General features: G+C 47.5%; 1 protein-coding gene across 1 annotated transcript; it reads right to left on the reverse strand.

Annotated features, from left to right (window-relative positions):
* Window positions 1-10,669: 10,669 nt before the first annotated feature.
* LOC147095731 (uncharacterized) lies at window positions 10,670-12,934 on the reverse strand. Its single transcript, XM_085974780.1, has one exon. It carries the CDS (start codon window positions 12,717-12,719, stop codon window positions 11,415-11,417), a length of 1,305 nt encoding a protein of 434 aa, XP_085830906.1. The 5' UTR covers window positions 12,720-12,934; the 3' UTR covers window positions 10,670-11,414.
* Between the last annotated feature and the right edge of the window lie 5,878 nt (window positions 12,935-18,812).

Here is an 18,812-nt window from a genome sequence, read left to right on the forward strand (position 1 = left end):
GGATGGATAGATTGTGTACGCTGATGAGAGGAGTGGGGATGGTTGGAATGTGTACAGTGATGGGTGGAGTGGGGATGGATAGAATGTGTATGGAGATGGGAGGAGTGGAATGGTTGGAATGTGTACAGTGATGGAAGGAGTGGGGATGGATAGATTGTGTACGCTGATGGGAGGAGTGGGGATGGATAGAATGTGTGCGGTGATGGGAGGAGTGGGGATGGATGGAACGTGTGCGGTGATGGGAGGAGTGGGGATGGATAGAAAGTGTGCAGTGATGGGAGGAGTGGGAATGGATAGAATGTGTACAGTGATGGGAGGACTGGGATGAATAGAATGTTTACAGTGTTGGAGGAGTGGGATGGATAGAATGTCTACAGTGATGAGATGTGTGAATGGATAGAATGTGTACAGTGATGGGAGGAGTGGGGATGGATAGAATGTGTACAGTGATGGGAGGAGTGGAGATGGATAGAATGTGTACTGTGATGAGAGGTGTGTGGATGGATAGAATGTGTACAGTGATGGGAGGAGTGGGGATGGATAGAATGCGTAAAGTGATGGGAGGAGTGGGGATGGATAGAATGTGTAAAGTGGTGGAGGAGTGTGGATGGATAGAATGTGTGCGGTGATGGGAGGAGTGGGATGGATATAATGTTTACAGTGATGGGAGGCGTGGGGATGGATAGAATGTGTACAGTGATGGGAGGAGTGGAGATGGATAGAATGTGTACAGTGATGGGAGGAGTGGTAATGGATAGAATGTGTACAGTGATGGTCGGTGTGGGGATGGATAGAATGTGTACGGTGAGGGGAGGAGTGGGGATGGATAGAATGTATACAATGATGAGAGGAGTGGGGATGGATAGAATGTGTACATTGATGGGAGGAGTGGGATGGATAGAATGTGTACGGTGATGGGAGGAGTGGGGATGGATGGAATGTGTACGGTGATGGGAGGTGTGGGGATGGATAGAATGTGTACGGTTATGGGAGGAGTGAGGATGGATAGAATGTGTACAGTGATGGGAGGAGTGGGGATGGATAGAATGTGTACGGTGATGGGAGGAGTGGGGTTGGATAGAATGTGTAAAGTGATGGGAGGAGTGGGGATGGATAGAATGTTTTCAGTGATGGAAGGAGTGGGGATGGATAGAATGTGTAAAGTGATGGGTGGAGTGGGGATGGATAGAATGTGTACAGTGATCGGAGGAGTGGGAATGGATAGAATGTGTACAGTGATGGGAGGAGTGGGATGGATATGATGTGTACAGTGATGGGAGGAGTGGGGATGGATAGCATGTGTACAGTGATGGGAGGAGTGGTGATGGATAGAAAGTGTACAGTGATGGGAGGAGTGGGGATGGATAGAATGTGTACAGTGTTGGCAGGAGTGGGATGGATATAATGTATACAGTGATGGGAGGAGTGGGGATGGATAGAATGTGCACGGTGAAGGGGGAGTGGCATTGGGTAGAATGTGTACAGTGATGAGAGCAGTGGGGATGGATAGAATGTGTACATAGATGGGAGGAGTGGGATGGATAGAATGTGTACAGTGATGGGAGGAGTGGGGATGGATAGAATGTGTACGGTGATGGGAGGAGAGGGATGGATAGAATGTGTACAGTGATGGGATGAGTGGGGATGGATGGAATGTGTGCGGTGATGGGAGGAGTGAGGATGGATAGAATGTGTACAGTGATGGGAGGAGTGGAATGGATTGAATGTGTACAGTGATGGGAGGAGTGGGGATAGATAGAATGTGTATGGTGTTGGGAGGAGTGGGGATGGATAGAATGTGTACAGTGATGGGAGGAGTGGGGATGGATAGAATGTGTACAGTGATGGGAGGAGTGGGATGGACAGAATGTGTACAGTTATGGGAGCAGTGGGGATGGATAGAATGTGTACAGTGATGGGAGGAGTGGGGTTGGATAGAATGTGTACAGTGATGGGAGAAGTGGGGATGGATAGAATGTGTACGGTGATGGGAGGAGTGGGGATGGTTGGAATGTGTACAGTGATGGGAGGTGTGGGGATGGACAGATTGTGTACGGTGATGGGAGGTGTGGGGATGGATGGAATATGTACAGTGATGGGAGGAGTGGGGATGGATAGAATGTGTACAGTGATGGGAGGAGTGGGGATGGATAGAATGTGTATGGTGCTGGGACGAGTGGGGATGGATTGAATGTGTACGGTGATGGGAGGAGTGGGAATGGATAGAATGTGTACAGTGATGGGAGGAGTGAGGATGGATAGAATGTGTACAGTGATGAGAGGAGTGGGGATGGATAGAATGTGTACGGTGATGGGAGGAGTGGGGATGGATAGAATTTGTACAGTGTTGGGAGGAGAGGGGATGGATAGAATGTGTACAGTGATGGGAGGAGTGGGGATGGATAGAATGTGTACGGTGATGGGAGGAGTGGGGATGGACAGAATGTGTACAGTGATGGGAGGAGTGGGGATGGATAGATTGTGTACAGTGATGGGAGGAGTGGGGATGGATATAATGTGTACAGTGATGGGAGGAGTGGGGATGGATAGAATGTGTACAGTGATGGGAGGAGTGGGGATGGATAGAATGTGTACAGTGATGGAAGGATTGTTGATGGATAGCATGTGTACAGTGATGGGTGGAGTGGGGATGGATAGAATGTGTACAGTGATGGGAGGAGTGGGGATGGATAGAATGTGTACAGTGATGGGAGGAGTGGGGATGGATAGAATGTGTAGAGTGATGGGAGGAGTGGGGATGGATAGAATGTGTACAGTGATGGGAGGAGTGGGGATGGATAGAATGTGTACAGTGATGGAAGGAGTGGGGATGGATTGAATGTGTACAGTGATGGGAGGAGTGGGGATGGATAGAATGTGTACAGTGATGGGAGGATTGGGGATGGATAGAATGTGTACAGTGATGGGAGGTGTGGGGATGAATAGAATGTGTACGGTGATGGGAGAAGTGGGATGGATAGAATGTGTACGGTGATGGGAGAAGTGGGGATGGATAGAATGTGTACAGTGATGGGAGGAGTGGGATGGATCGAATGTGTACTGTGATGGGAGGAGTGGGGATGGATAGAATGTGTACGGTGATGGGAGGAGGGGGATGAATAGAATGTGTATGGTGATGGGAGGATTGGGGATGAATAGAATGTGTATGATGATGGGACGAGTGGGGATGGATAGAGTGTGTATGGTGATGGGACGAGTGGGGATGGATAGAATGTGTACAGTGATGAGAGGAGTGGGGATGGATAGAATGTGTACGGTGATGGGAGGAGTTGGGATGGATAGAATGTGTACGGTTGTGGGAGGGGTGGGGATGTATAGAATGTGTACTGTGATGAGAGGAGTGGGGATGGATAGAATGTGTACGGTGATGGGAGGAGTGGGGATGGATAGAATGTGTGTGGTGACGGGTGGAGTGAGGATGGATAGAATGTGTACAGTGATGGGAGGAGTGGGGATGGATAGAATGTGTACAGTGATGGGAGGAGTGGGGATGGATAGAATGTGTAGAGTGATGGAGAAGTGGGGATGGATAGATTGTGTACACTGATGAGAGGAGTGGGGATCGATAGAATGTGCACAGTGATGGGAGGAGTGGGGATGGATAGAATGTGTACAGTGATGGGAGGAGTGGGGATGGATAGAATGGGTACGGTGATGGGAGGTGTGGGGATGGATAGAATGGGTACGGTGATGGGAGGATTGGGGATGGATAGAATGTGTACAGTGATGGGAGGTGTGGGGATGGATAGAATGTGTACGGTGATGGGAGGAGTGGGGATGGATAGAATGTGTACAGTGATGGGAGGAGTGGGGATGGATAGAATGTGCACAGTGATGGGAGGAGTGGGGATGGATAGAATGTGTACGGTGATGGGAGGATTGGTGATAGATAGAATGTGTACAGTGATGGGAGGAGTGGGGATGGATAGAATGTGTACGGTGACGGGAGGAGTGGGGATGGATAGAATGTGTACAGTGATGGGAGGAGTGGGGTTGGATAGAAGGTGTACAGTGATGGGAGGAGTGGGATGGATAGAATGTGTACGGTGATGGGAGGAGTGGGGATGGATAGAATGTGTACAATGATGAGATGAGTGGGGATGGATAGAATGTATAGAGTGATAGGAGCAGTGGGGATGGATAGAATGTGTACAGTGATGGGAGGAGTGGGGATGGATAGAATGTGTACGGTGTTGGGAGGAGTGGGGATGGACAAATTTTGTACAGTGATGGGAGGAGTGGGGATGGATAGAATGTGTACGGTGATGGGAAGAGTGGGGATGGACAGATTGTGTACAGTGATGGGAGGAGTGGGGATGGATAGAATGTGTACAGTGATGGGAGGAGTGGGGATAGATAGAATGTGTACAGTGATGGGAGGAGTGGGGATGGATAGAATGTGTACAGTGATGGGAGGAGTGGGGATGGATAGAATGTGCATGGTGATGGGACGAGTGGGGATGGATAGAATGTGTACGGTGATGGGAGGAGTGGGGATGGATAGAATGTGTACAGTGATGGGAGGAGTGGGGATGGATAGAATGTGTACAGTGATGGAAGGAGTGGGGATGGATTGAATGTGTACAGTGATGGGAAGAGTGGGGATGGATAGAATGTGTACAGTGATGGGAGGAGTGGGGATGGATAGAATGTGTACAGTGATGGGAGGAGTGGGGATGGATAGAATGTGTACAGTGATGGGAGGAGTGGGGATGGATAGAATGTGTACAGTGATGGGAGGAGTGGGAATGGATAGAATGTGTACAGTGATGGGAGCAGTGGGGATGGATAGAATGTGTACAGTGATGGGAGTAGTGGGATGTATAGAATGTGTACGGTGATGGGAGAAGTGGGATGGATAGAATGTGTACGGTGATGGGAGGAGTGCAGATGGATAGAATGTGTACGGTGATGGGAGGAGTGAGGATGGACAGAATGTGTACAGTGATGGGAGGAGTGGGAATGGATAGAATGTGTACAGTGATGGGAGGAGTGGGGATAGATAGAATGTGTACAGTGATGGGAGGAGTGGGGATGGATAGAATGTGTACAGTGATGGGAGGAGTGGGGATGAATAGAATGTGTATGGTGATGGGACGAGTGGGGATGGATAGAATGTGTACGGTGATGGGAGGAGTGGGGATGGATAGAATGTGTACGGTGATGGGAGGGGTGGGGATGGATAGAACGTGTACAGTGATGAGAGGAGTGGGGATGGATAGAATGTGTACAGTGATGGGAGGAGTGGGGATGGATAGAATGTGTACAGTGATGGGAGGAGTGAGGATGGATAGAATGTGTACAGTGATGAGAGGAGTGGGGATGGGTAGAATGTGTACGGTGATGGGAGGAGTGTGGGTGGATAGAATGTGTACGGTGATGGGAGGAGTGGGGATGGATAGAATGTGTAGAGTGATGGAGGAGTGGGTTGGATAGAATGTGTACACTGATGAGAGGAGTGGGGATCGATAGAATGTGCACAGTGATGGGAGGAGTGGGGATGGATAGAATGTGTACAGTGATGGGAGGTGTGGGGATGGATAGAATGTGTACGGTGATGGGAGGAGTGAGGATGGATAGAATGTGTACAGTGATGGGAGGAGTGGCGATGGATAGAATGTGTAGAGTGATGGAGGAGTGGGTTGGATAGAATGTGTACACTGATGAGAGGAGTGGGGATCGATAGAATGTGCACAGTGATGCGAGGAGTGGGGATGGATAGAATGTGTACAGTGATGGGAGGTGTGGGGATGGATAGAATGTGTACAGTGATGGGAGGAGTGGGATGGATAGAATGTGTACAGTGATGGGAGGAGTGGGGATGGATAGAATGTGTACGGTGATGGGAGGAGTGGGGATCGATGGAATGTGTACGGTGATGGGAGGAGTGGGGATGGATAGAATGTGTACAGTGATGGGAGGAGTGGGGATGGATAGAATGTGTACGGTGATGGGAGGATTGGGGATGGATAGAATGTGTACAGTGATGGGAGGAGTGGGGATGGATAGAATGTGTACGGTGATGGGAGGAGTGCAGATAGGATCGAATTTGTACAGTGATTGGAGGAGAGGGGATGGATAGAATGTGTACAGAGATGGGAGGAGTGAGGATGGATAGAATGTGTACAGTGATTGGAGGAGTGGGGATGGATAGAATGTGTACAGTGATGGGAGGAGTGGGGTTGGATAGAATGTGTACCGTGATGGGAGGAGTGAGGATGGATAGAATGTGTACAGTGATGGGAGGAGTGGGGATGGATAGAATGTGTACAGTGATGGGAGGAGTGGGGATGGATAGAATATGCATGGTGATGGGACGAGTGGGGATGGATAGAATGTGTACGGTGATGGGAGGAGTGGGGATGGATAGAATGTGTACAGTGATGGGAGGAGTGGGGATGGATAGAATGTGTACAGTGATGGAAGGAGTGGGGATGGATTGAATGTGTACAGTGATGGGAAGAGTGGGGATGGATAGAATGTGTACAGTGATGGGAGGAGTGGGGATGGATAGAATGTGTACAGTGATGGGAGGAGTGGGGATGGATAGAATGTGTACAGTGATGGGAGGAGTGGGGATGGATAGAATGTGTACAGTGATGGGAGGAGTGGGAATGGATAGAATGTGTACAGTGATGGGAGCAGTGGGGATGGATAGAATGTGTACAGTGATGGGAGTAGTGGGATGTATAGAATGTGTACGGTGATGGGAGAAGTGGGATGGATAGAATGTGTACGGTGATGGGAGGAGTGCAGATGGATAGAATGTGTACGGTGATGGGAGGAGTGAGGATGGATAGAATGTGTACAGTGATGGGAGGAGTGGGAATGGATAGAATGTGTACAGTGATGGGAGGAGTGGGGATAGATAGAATGTGTACAGTGATGGGAGGAGTGGGGATGGATAGAATGTGTACAGTGATGGGAGGAGTGGGGATGAATAGAATGTGTATGGTGATGGGACGAGTGGGGATGGATAGAATGTGTACGGTGATGGGAGGAGTGGGGATGGATAGAATGTGTACGGTGATGGGAGGGGTGGGGATGGATAGAACGTGTACAGTGATGAGAGGAGTGGGGATGGATAGAATGTGTACAGTGATGGGAGGAGTGGGGATGGATAGAATGTGTACAGTGATGGGAGGAGTGAGGATGGATAGAATGTGTACAGTGATGAGAGGAGTGGGGATGGATAGAATGTGTACGGTGATGGGAGGAGTGTGGGTGGATAGAATGTGTACGGTGATGGGAGGAGTGGGGATGGATAGAATGTGTAGAGTGATGGAGGATTGGGTTGGATAGAATGTGTACACTGATGAGAGGAGTGGGGATCGATAGAATGTGCACAGTGATGGGAGGAGTGGGGATGGATAGAATGTGTACAGTGATGGGAGGTGTGGGGATGGATAGAATGTGTACGGTGATGGGAGGAGTGAGGATGGATAGAATGTGTACAGTGATGGGAGGAGTGGCGATGGATAGAATGTGTAGAGTGATGGAGGAGTGGGTTGGATAGAATGTGTACACTGATGAGAGGAGTGGGGATCGATAGAATGTGCACAGTGATGCGAGGAGTGGGGATGGATAGAATGTGTACAGTAATGGGAGGTGTGGGGATGGATAGAATGTGTACAGTGATGGGAGGAGTGGGATGGATAGAATGTGTACAGTGATGGGAGGAGTGGGGATGGATAGAATGTGTACGGTGATGGGAGGAGTGGGGATCGATGGAATGTGTACGGTGATGGGAGGAGTGGGGATGGATAGAATGTGTACAGTGATGGGAGGAGTGGGGATGGATAGAATGTGTACGGTGATGGGAGGATTGGGGATGGATAGAATGTGTACAGTGATGGGAGGAGTGGGGATGGATAGAATGTGTACGGTGATGGGAGGAGTGCAGATGGATCGAATTTGTACAGTGATTGGAGGAGAGGGGATGGATAGAATGTGTACAGAGATGGGAGGAGTGAGGATGGATAGAATGTGTACAGTGATTGGAGGAGTGGGGATGGATAGAATGTGTACAGTGATGGGAGGAGTGGGGTTGGATAGAATGTGTACCGTGATGGGAGGAGTGAGGATGGATAGAATGTGTACAGTGATGGGAGGAGAGGGGATGGATAGAATGTGTATGTTGATGTGAGGAGTGGGGATGGATAGAATGTGTACAGTGATGGGAGGAGTGGGGATGGATAGAATGTGTACAGTGATGGGAGGAGTGGGGATGGACAGAATGTGTACAGTGATGGGAGGTGTGGGGATGGATAGAATGTGTACGGTGATGGGAGGAGTGGGGATGGATAATAATGTGTACAATGATGAGATGAGTGGGGATGGATAGAATGTATAGAGTGATGGGAGCAGTGGGGATGGATAGAATGTGTACAGTGATGGGAGGAGTGGGGATGGATAGAATGTGTACGGTGATGGGAGGAGTGGGGATGGATAGAATGTGTAAGGTGATGTGAGATGTGGGGATGGATAGAATGTGAGCAATGATGGGAGGAGTGGGGATGGATAGAATGTGTACAGTGATGGGAGGAGTGGTGATGGATAGAATGTGTACAGTGATGGGAGGAGTGGTGATGGTAGAATGTGCACAGTGATGGGAGGAGTGGGGATGGATAGAATGTGTACGGTGATGGGAGGAGTGGGGATGGATAGAATGTGTGCAGTGATGGGAGGATTGGGGATGGATAGAACGTGTAAAGTGATGGGAGGAGTGGGGATGGATAGAATGTGTACAGTGATGGGAGGAGTGGGGATGGATAGAATGTGTACAGTGATGGGAGGAGTGGGGATGGATAGAATGTGTACAGTGATGGGAGGAGTGGGATGGATAGAATGTGTACGGTGATGGGAGAAGTGATTTGGATCGAATGTGTACGGTGATGGGAGGAGTGGGGATGGATAGAATGTGTACGGTGATGGCAGGAGTGGGGATGGATAGAATGTGTACGGTGATGGGAGGAGTGCGGATGGATAGAATGTGTACGGTGATGGGAGGAGTGGGGATGGACAGAATGTGTACAGTGATGGGAGGAGTGGGGATGGATAGAATGTGTACAGTGATGGGAGGAGTGGGGATAGATAGAATGTGTACAGTGATGGGAGGAGTGGGGATGGATAGAATGTGTACAGTGATGGGAGGAGTGGGGATGGATAATAATGTGTACAATGATGAGATGAGTGGGGATGGATAGAATGTATAGAGTGATGGGAGCAGTGGGGATGGATAGAATGTGTACAGTGATGGGAGGAGTGGGGATGGATAGAATGTGTACGGTGATGGGAGGAGTGGGGATGGATAGAATGTGTAAGGTGATGTGAGATGTGGGGATGGATAGAATGTGAGCAGTGATGGGAGGAGTGGGGATGGATAGAATGTGTACAGTGATGGGAGGAGTGGTGATGGATAGAATGTGTACAGTGATGGGAGGAGTGGTGATGGTAGAATGTGCACAGTGATGGGAGGAGTGGGGATGGATAGAATGTGTACGGTGATGGGAGGAGTGGGGATGGATAGAATGTGTGCAGTGATGGGAGGATTGGGGATGGATAGAACGTGTAAAGTGATGGGAGGAGTGGGGATGGATAGAATGTGTACAGTGATGGGAGGAGTGGGGATGGATAGAATGTGTACAGTGATGGGAGGAGTGGGGATGGATAGAATGTGTACAGTGATGGGAGGAGTGGGATGGATAGAATGTGTACGGTGATGGGAGAAGTGATTTGGATCGAATGTGTACGGTGATGGGAGGAGTGGGGATGGATAGAATGTGTACGGTGATGGCAGGAGTGGGGATGGATAGAATGTGTACGGTGATGGGAGGAGTGCGGATGGATAGAATGTGTACGGTGATGGGAGGAGTGGGGATGGACAGAATGTGTACAGTGATGGGAGGAGTGGGGATGGATAGAATGTGTATGGTGATGGGACGAGTGGGGATGGATAGAATGTGTACGGTGATGGGAGGAGTGGGGATGGATAGAATGTGTACGTTGAAGGGAGGGGTGGGGATGGATAGAATGTGTACAGTGATGAGAGGAGTGGGGATGGATAGAATGTGTTCAGTGATGGGAGGAGTGGGGATGGATAGAATGTGTACTGTGATGGGAGGAGTGAGGATGGATAGAATGTGTACGGTGATGGGAGGAGTGCGGATGGATAGAATGTGCACAGTGATGGGAGGTTTGGGGATGGATAGAATGTGTACGGTGATGGGAGGAGTGGGGAAGGATAGAATGTGTACAGTGATGGGAGAAGTGGGGATGGATAGAATGTGTACAGTGATGGGAGGACTGGGGATGGATAGATTGTGTACAGTGATGGGAGGAGTGGGGATGGATAGAATGTGTACAGTGATGGGAGGAGTGGGGATGGATAGAATGTGTACAGTGATGGGAGGTGTGGGGATGAATAGAATGTGCACTGTGATGGGAGGCGTGGGGATGGATAGAATGTGTACAGTGATGGGAGGAGTGGGGATGGATAAAATGTGCACAGTGATGTTAGGAGTGGGGATGGATAGAATGTGTACGGTGATGGGAGGAGTGGGCATGTATAGAATGTGTACGGTGATGGGAGGAGTGGGGATGAATAGAATGTGTACGGTGATGGGAGTGTTGAAACGGATTCTTTTGGTCCTCATTCTGGTTCAGTACAAACACTGAGTCGAATACTGGTTGAGTTCAACAGTTTTTATTCCGTCATCCCGGGAGACTTACTCTGATACAGCACAGTCCTGACTCCAGAAGAGTCCGACAGTTTAAACCAGAGCAAGCAATCTTTCATACAGTGTGCCACATTATTATACTTGCATTTGAGAATACATTAACACATCATACAGTCTGCACCAGTCCCGAGCTGTACACGTGTACTTTTAATTTGATTTCCTGGCCTGGCAGTATGAAACAAAGAAGTCACATTTCACTGAATGGTTTATAGTTAAGTAAATATCCTGGTAATGGTTTCATGATCACCTAATCATTATGGTAATGCATTTGCAATCATGGAAATGTGTTTTCTGATCGCCTATTGTCTGTATAACCTCTGCACTCCGCCCTGCACTGTTTTCACCAGCAAGGTGTGACATCGTGGGTGCCAGCCATATTAGCAGCCACAGATCAGTTTAGCTTCTTTTATTTTACTTCCTGCTGCCTTCACAGTTTCTTGAGTTAACATGATCATTTCTTACAATATGCAAGTGACTCAGCGATGTCGACATATCACCACCATTTTATGCTGACAGGATCCTCCATTTTAGATTGACAGGGTCCTTGGCTATGGGAAGCGAGTTGTTACCATATTTTGCATTTTATATCCTCATTCCCCCCTTTTATCATTCCATGATAACCATCTAAGGTACCCAGTGATTCTGGGCTTCATCCTACTGGTCCATCTCTATCTTATTGAGTCTATTATACTCCTCCTCCATTAATTCCTTCTCAAATTTAATTTCTTCTTCTGATGGTTTCCTTTGTACCAATTGACTTGGAATTGCAGTTGCTCCTAATCTATTGCAGCAACACTTAATCAGCGTGAAAACTAGAAAAATGCACATAATTACGGCAAGTACCACCACTAGCTCATGTAGCAGAGTTTGTCCCATTGATCCTAGCCATCCTCCAATGATCCAATCAAACCAGTCATCCCCTGGCTTAGGTTTCTTATACTGACTTACTGCATCCCGGATATGTTTGACAATGTTGGTTATGTTTTCCGAGCTATCAGGGATATAAGTACAGCACTCACTTCCTATCAAGGCACAGGTTCCTCCTTGTGCTGCAAGGAGGTAATCTAAGGCCATTCGATTCTGGAGGGTTACTGTTCTAATGGCTATCATTTCGGCACTCATGTCTGCTATAGCTTCCTCAGTGTCATTGGCAACTATCTCTAGTAGCCTTGCCAGATTCCTTGTTTCGTCCATCAAGCTCATTATTCCATAGGGAGGGTTTATTACGCCGAAAAATCGATTAAAAGCTCCTAGCTCTCTTTTGGTCACGTGTTTCTTAAATTCGTGGTGTTCCCCAATCTTATTCAAGTGGTGAATAAAAGGTACTGCATAACCTAAGTAACACGAACCCGTCCAATCCCGGGGTAACCATGGATAGGCTTGGTGACCACATATAAAATAGGTCCCATTATATGCGATTAAATTGTCGTCTAATGCCTCACGAATCCTCCATCCCCATCTGATTTCCATTCCTTCCCATGGTCCCCCACTTGTCCTATTGGGGGTTCTGGTATGATCTAATTGGAAGAAACCTTGGCCACAGCGTCTGGTGCGAATACATTTTGTTACATTAACATTTTGGAAACATTTACTGCGTCCTACTTCTATACCTCCCGGCACACTCTTCGTTAAACATATTGGCCCCTTCGGCCTACCAACTCCTGAAGTATTAGTAAGGACTAAGGCTGGAGGCTGGCTGTTCCGATTATAATTAGGCTGGTACCACCCTTGGAAAGTGGTTAGGTCGTAACCTGCCGACTTCCATTTGTCCCTGTCGCCCTCCTGGTTGTATGAATCTTTATAAACGCCGCTGGCGTTCTGGCGCATGACCCACTCCGCCATCTCTGTGGCATTGAACGGGATGGGTCTCAAGGGAATCCCTCTTTTACTATGGATAGGAATGTGACTGCAAACCCAACAGCTTGTTAAGTTATAGCTTTTGGCGTATTCATATGACATGTGCAGAAAGGTGTTGGTAAGTAATTCACGTTTCTTCCGTGATTTGTCCGTATCGCCTTGAGTCAGGCACAATAGTCCAAAAAGTCCAATAACAACGAGCAGCAACTGCGTGGTTTCAGTCTTCAGTGGGCGCTCCGCCTGTGGTGGTGTTTTCTTCTTTGTAGCACTCGGCTCCGACCCGCCTGGGATGCTGTTATCTCCCGGCTCCGAAACTTGATGCTAAGCAGATGGTCCCCTAGCGGTTGTTAATCTGTGAAATAAAAGGCTTACACACAATCAAAATTAAAACTTAAAATATTAAAACTTAAAATTAAAAATTAAAATTGTATAATAAGTATAATAAGAGTAGGATTTCAGCAGGCCAGAACAATCCAAACACAACACCAGACCTCGTAAAAGCTGCAGTCACCTCTATCAAGGCCGAGCACGAGTTCTGTAGTCTCCTATCAATGGCTGATCAATCAAAATAAAATTAATGATTGTTCGTAAAATCTACTATATACTGTACTGATTTACTACTGATTATCTCTAAAATCTACTATATACTGTACTGATTTACTACTGATTATCTCCCCCCCCTTTTGATTGGTTTCTCCAATCAATTTACAGTGGTGGAAATGCACCCATGCGCTTCTTCCCTCGACCTTAGCTGCAGTCGGGGTTGTTAGTAAGACCTGATATGGACCTTCCCACCTTGGATCTAGACTTTTACGAGTCCAGTTCTTAACCATCACATACAAACCTGGTTCAATTTTTAGAGAACCAGATAAGTCAGGAAGTTCACCATATGCAGCACGGACCTGTGAATGCAGCCCGCGCAAAACCTTAGTAAGAGCCAAGACATAGGTCGTCATTTCTTCAGTCATATGGTGAAAATGCACCGTTGTAGGAGCATTTTGGTTCCAGGGAGTCTTGAGTGGTCTACCATAGATAATCTCAGCAGGTGTAAGTCGTGCTTTACCCGCTGGTGTGGTGCGGATCTGAAAGAGAGCCACAGGAAGCAATTTCAACCAAGTGGAGCCAGTTTCGGCTACCAGTTTAGCAAGTTTTGTTCTTCAGAGTCTGATTGGTTCTTTCGACAAGTCCTGCAGCCTGTGGTCGATAAGCACAATGCAATTGCTGATGAATGTTCAACTGGGTACAAAGTTCCTTGTTCACTTCAGCAGTGAAGTGAGGACCGTTGTCAGAACTTAACCGAGTTGGAATACCATACCGAGGTATGATCTCTCTCAGCAATACCTTAACAACAGTAGAGGCTTTATTGTCTGTGGTTGGATATGCCTCGATCCATTTACTAAATACATCTACAATGACAAGTACGTATTTGTAACACTGACATCTTTCCAACTCAATGTAGTCCATTTGCAGGGTCTCAAAGGGACCCTCAGGTAAAGGGGTTTTTCCCCATTCGCAAGGCACTCCCTTTCCAGGGTTGTGTTGTTGACAAATCAGGCATCGATCGCTAATGTTCTGTGCTATTGCTTGAAGCCTTGGATGTCACCAAGTACTTAGAAGCAAATCACCCACTGCCCTGGCACCACAATGAGTTGCAAAGTGTACACATTCAATAACCCATAAAGCTAGCTCATCAGACATGCAAGTCTGTTCCGCGGGAGTAGTCCAGAGTTTTGATAAAGGGTTATATACACATCCCAATTCCCTCCACAAATGCTTATCACTATCAGGAGCGTCCTCCTGCAACTTAATCACCTCTTGGATGGTTGGCATTAGTTTTTCCGAGGTAGACTGATTCTTTTTGGAATTTTTAGTCTGCCTCATCATTCGGGGCACAATCATTTGGTGACTCCTAGAAGCATTTTTGGCCGCCTCATCAGCGCGGCGGTTTCCTATATCTACCGGGTTTTGGCCAGTGGTATGGGCAGAGCATTTAATCACAGCTATCTGTTTGGGGAGTAAAAGGGCTTGCAAGAGATCTGAGACTAACTGACGGTGAGAGATCGGGCTGCCCGAAGAGGTCAGAAAACCTCTATTTTTCCACAATTGTCCAAAGTCGTGAACTACTCCAAAGGCATATCTAGAGTCTGTATGTACATTGATTTTTAATCCTTCTCCCAAAGTACAAGCTCGTATGAGTGCAAACAGTTCGGCTTGCTGGGCAGAAAAAGGGGATTCAAAGGCTGCTGATTCTAAGGTGACACCTTCCTGATTTACAATTGCATAACCAGAAATTCGTTTTCCCATCTCATCAACTGAAGAACTGCCGTCCGTATACATGGTAATATCGGGATCTGCAATAAGAGTGTCAGACAGATCAGGTCGGACTGAGGTATCATCCTTAATGAGGTTTAAGCAATCATGGCTTGGTTCATCACTCTCGGAGGGCGGATATGCAAGGAAACTGGCAGGGTTGATAGTGCTACAGTGTTTAAATGCTAGCCGAGGATTGTTCAGTAAGTATATTTCATACTTATTTTGCCTGGCGGTAGTCAGGTGTTGGGTCTGCAATTGCCCCAATAACGCAGTGACTGAGTGAGAGCTATACACGGTAATGTCCTGCTGAAGTGTCATATTAGCAGCTGACTGTAGACTGTTGTAGATGGCTGTAAGGATCTGGGTGCAATAGGGATGTCCTGAGGCTACCGGATCCAGTTTTGATGAATAATAAGCTACCGGTCGATGCTTATCTCCATGCTTCTGAGTCAGAACCGCTGTTGAGCAATCGTTCATTACTGTGCAATATAACTGGAATGGCCTATCATACAGGGGTCGTCCCAGGGCTGGTGCTTGGACCAGATCCTGTTTTAATTCCTCAAATGCCTGCTGTGCCTCTAGTTCCAGCTCAAACTCTCCCTCTTTAGCCGTGTAGGGAGTCAGATGTTTGGTTAATACTGCAATATTAGGTATCCACTGTCGACAATAATTAACCATTCCCAGCCACTGCCTGACTTGTTTGGCCGTTTTAGGGGTTGGCGTCTCGCATATTGGCTGTATTCTAGTTCAACAACTGAATAGTGTCCTCTCTGTTACTTAGCTCATCAGGGCTAGCAATGAGAAGGTCATCCACATACTGGATCAGATTGGAGCCACAATTTAATGTCAGTGTCTGTAATTGCTGTTGAAGGCACCGCGAAAACAGGGTAGGTGAATTCACAAAGCCCTGGGGTAATCGAGTCCACGTATACTGCTGACCGTTGTAAGTGAAGGCAAAAAGGTATTGGCTAGTAGTGGCCAATGGCAGGGAGAAAAAGGCGTGCTGGAGATCGACTACCGCAAAAACTGTAGCATCAGCAGGTATCGAGGCCAAGATGTGTGCTGGATTAGGTACTAACGCATGAAGTGGCTGAACAATCGCATTTATTGCTCGTAAATCCTGCACTAGGCGGAACTGATCAGGCTTACCAGGCTTCGGAACAGCCAGGATGGGTGTATTACAACTGGATTGGCAAGTTACCAAAATCCCCTGCTCCAACAATCCCTTAATGAGTCTGTCTATGCTCGGAAGAGCTTGGTGTTTCAAAGGGTATTGTCGTACCGTCGGCAAGGTCACATTTTCCTTCACTGGGATCTCAATGGGTTTTATGCCGGTTAGACCTACATGCGTTGGGTCTTCTGCCCATACCTGTGGATTCACATACTCCAGTATGTCTTTCCCTACATGACGGTGCACCACAGTCAGGCTAGGCTCAGGGTTTTGGTAAAATTGGACCATCAGACCTCCGGGTAACTGTTGCGGTTGGTGACATTCAGGGTTTGCCTGATCGATCGCTCGTTTTACCATGGGCCCCAAATCTTTGGCATGGAAAGGCTGGTTAACTTCCCGCGTGATATGAGGGGCCACTGTCGAAGGCTGCTTCCACAAGTGTAAGGGAACCTGCACAAACTCTGCTTTTCCCTCAGGTCCAGTTACTACAGCCTTGAGGTAGATTGTCCATTCGGTACCTTCCTGATCTTTAAAATACTCCTCAAGGGTCCTATCCTTTCCACTTCGATCATATGCCAGTGTCACATGATAGGAGGATGCATTGAGGTCGAGTGACCACCATTGAGGTGTAGTCGAAACATAACATTGCCTTTTATTTGCCCAATGTCCTATTGCTATTCCTTCATCACCACAATCAAGTTTGAGTTGGAATGCACATAGTAAGTCTCTGGCCATTAAATTGCAGTCCAAGCCGGTAGTTATTACAAATTGGTGGGTTGCAGATTGATTTTTGTAGGTCACCTGAACTGGTTCTGACATAGCATACTTGGTCATTTGACCTTGGAAGCCTGATAATTCCTGGGTCTTGTTGGATCGGGGAAGTTTAAGGTCCGATTGGACAGAGGACATGGTGGCTCCAGTGTCTACTAAAAAGGGATACCATTGATCCTGGATTTGCAACATTAATAAGGGTTCTCGGTCCGAATGTAAAGTGCTGACCACTAGATTAGCTAGTCAATTCTGTGGGAATGGATTGTTCTGGGAGAAATTGGTATATCCTCCCCTGCCTCCTCTAGGTCCTCCTTTCTTTCCTCTCCATCTTCCCCTGCCTCTCCTAGGTGGGTCTTCAGAGGCTAAGGATTGGCAGTCTCTGACCCAGTGGCCATCCTCTCCACAGTTATAACACTGCCCTTGTCTTGGACCTTGGTATCCCCGTCCTTGTCCTCTACCCCTTCCTCTACCTCCGTAATTCTGTTGTGGAGGGGCGTAGGGTTGGCCGTATGCAGTAGCATCGGGGCCGTTTGGATGAGTGTAATATCCATAATTCTGAGAGTCTACCCATCCAGGGGTACAGTATTGAGGTTCCATCTGATACCCTGTCCTGTCTATCGTGTGTGGTTGAATTGGGACTTCCTTCATGACATATTCTGTTTTTATTGTCTTCTGGGGTTGGTTCTCCAAACCTTTACTCTCTTTCCAATAATATTTTATGGCTCTAGTAATTTGAGCTGGGCTATTTTCTGCCCAGTTCATATTATTGGTTTTAATTGCGGTTGCTACCGCAGCCGGAAGGCAGTTCATCAGAATGGCGCAGAATTGGGGTGAATTGGCTCCTCCTTGATAATTGGTGCCCCCCGACTGTCCCTGATAAACCTCACAGAATCTCTCCAAAAATTCCTCAGGTCCCTCATCTTTCTTTGGCTTAGTATCTAGGACATTGGATATGTTAATAGGCTTCTGAAGTGTTTGACTAGCAGCCGTAAGCATGGCTGTTATTCTATCATTGTCATTCCCCATGGCCACATTTAGGGCTGCCAGATTAGCATGTCGCAAGTGAGTTAAGAATCGAGTATGTTCCGAGGGGGTCAGTACTTGTTGGATTAAAGCCCATAAATCTCGGGATTCAGCGTTGTACACTTGAATGGTGGTTCGTAAAAAGTCCACAAACTTTTGAGGCGCTTTGTGGCGATCCGGCGCATTAGTTAGGATAGACATTAATTCATTAGGCTTCCATGGGAAGAATACATCTGTGGTGGGGTTAGCTGCGGCATTAGCCTGATCTGGGTTTGGCATCTTTCTCACTGGAAGGTTCCTGGGTGGGTTACCGGAATGATTTTTTGATTCTGACTCATGATCCTCAGGAGGTGATAAATCATCCTCCGAATCGGTAAAGTCACTACATGACTCAGTGTCGCTTTCCTGAGTGGATTTATGTTGAACTAACTGTCTGACTCTTCTTATTTTCCCGTTTCTCTTCTTCCTTCTTTTTCTTTTTCTTATCACTCCGGGTAGGAGTATAATTTGGCACAGGGTTTGTCTGTCCTGCCGTTTGTAACCGGGTCCGACTACTTATGGGATCAGTAACGCCTGTGGCACTATCGGGTAAGGTGGTTGGGGGTATTCCTGGAGTGAATGGGGGACTGGTTGCGGAGAGGGTTGCTGGAGGGGTAGTATTAGGCATTGCTAGTGAGGCCGACGTTGGAAGGGAGGGGTAAATATTGATGTACTGGGGTGGCTGAGGAGGTGGCGCATTAGGAGTTCTGTACATTCAATTGTCTAAGTCCTCATCTGTTCCGTCTCCCTCTTTCAACCTAAGGCCAACCATTGAACTACGTAGTTCATTTTTATCCTTTTTATCTGGCGCCTTTTCAGATTTTGACCTTTTCTCATGTGCACATTCTTTCTTAAGTATTTCAATGGGTTTAGGATTT

Source organism: Somniosus microcephalus, unplaced genomic scaffold (genome assembly GCF_052327205.1).
Source record: "Somniosus microcephalus isolate GS21.2 unplaced genomic scaffold, FLI_Smic_1.0 unresolved_chr1, whole genome shotgun sequence".
NCBI lineage: Eukaryota > Metazoa > Chordata > Chondrichthyes > Squaliformes > Somniosidae > Somniosus > Somniosus microcephalus.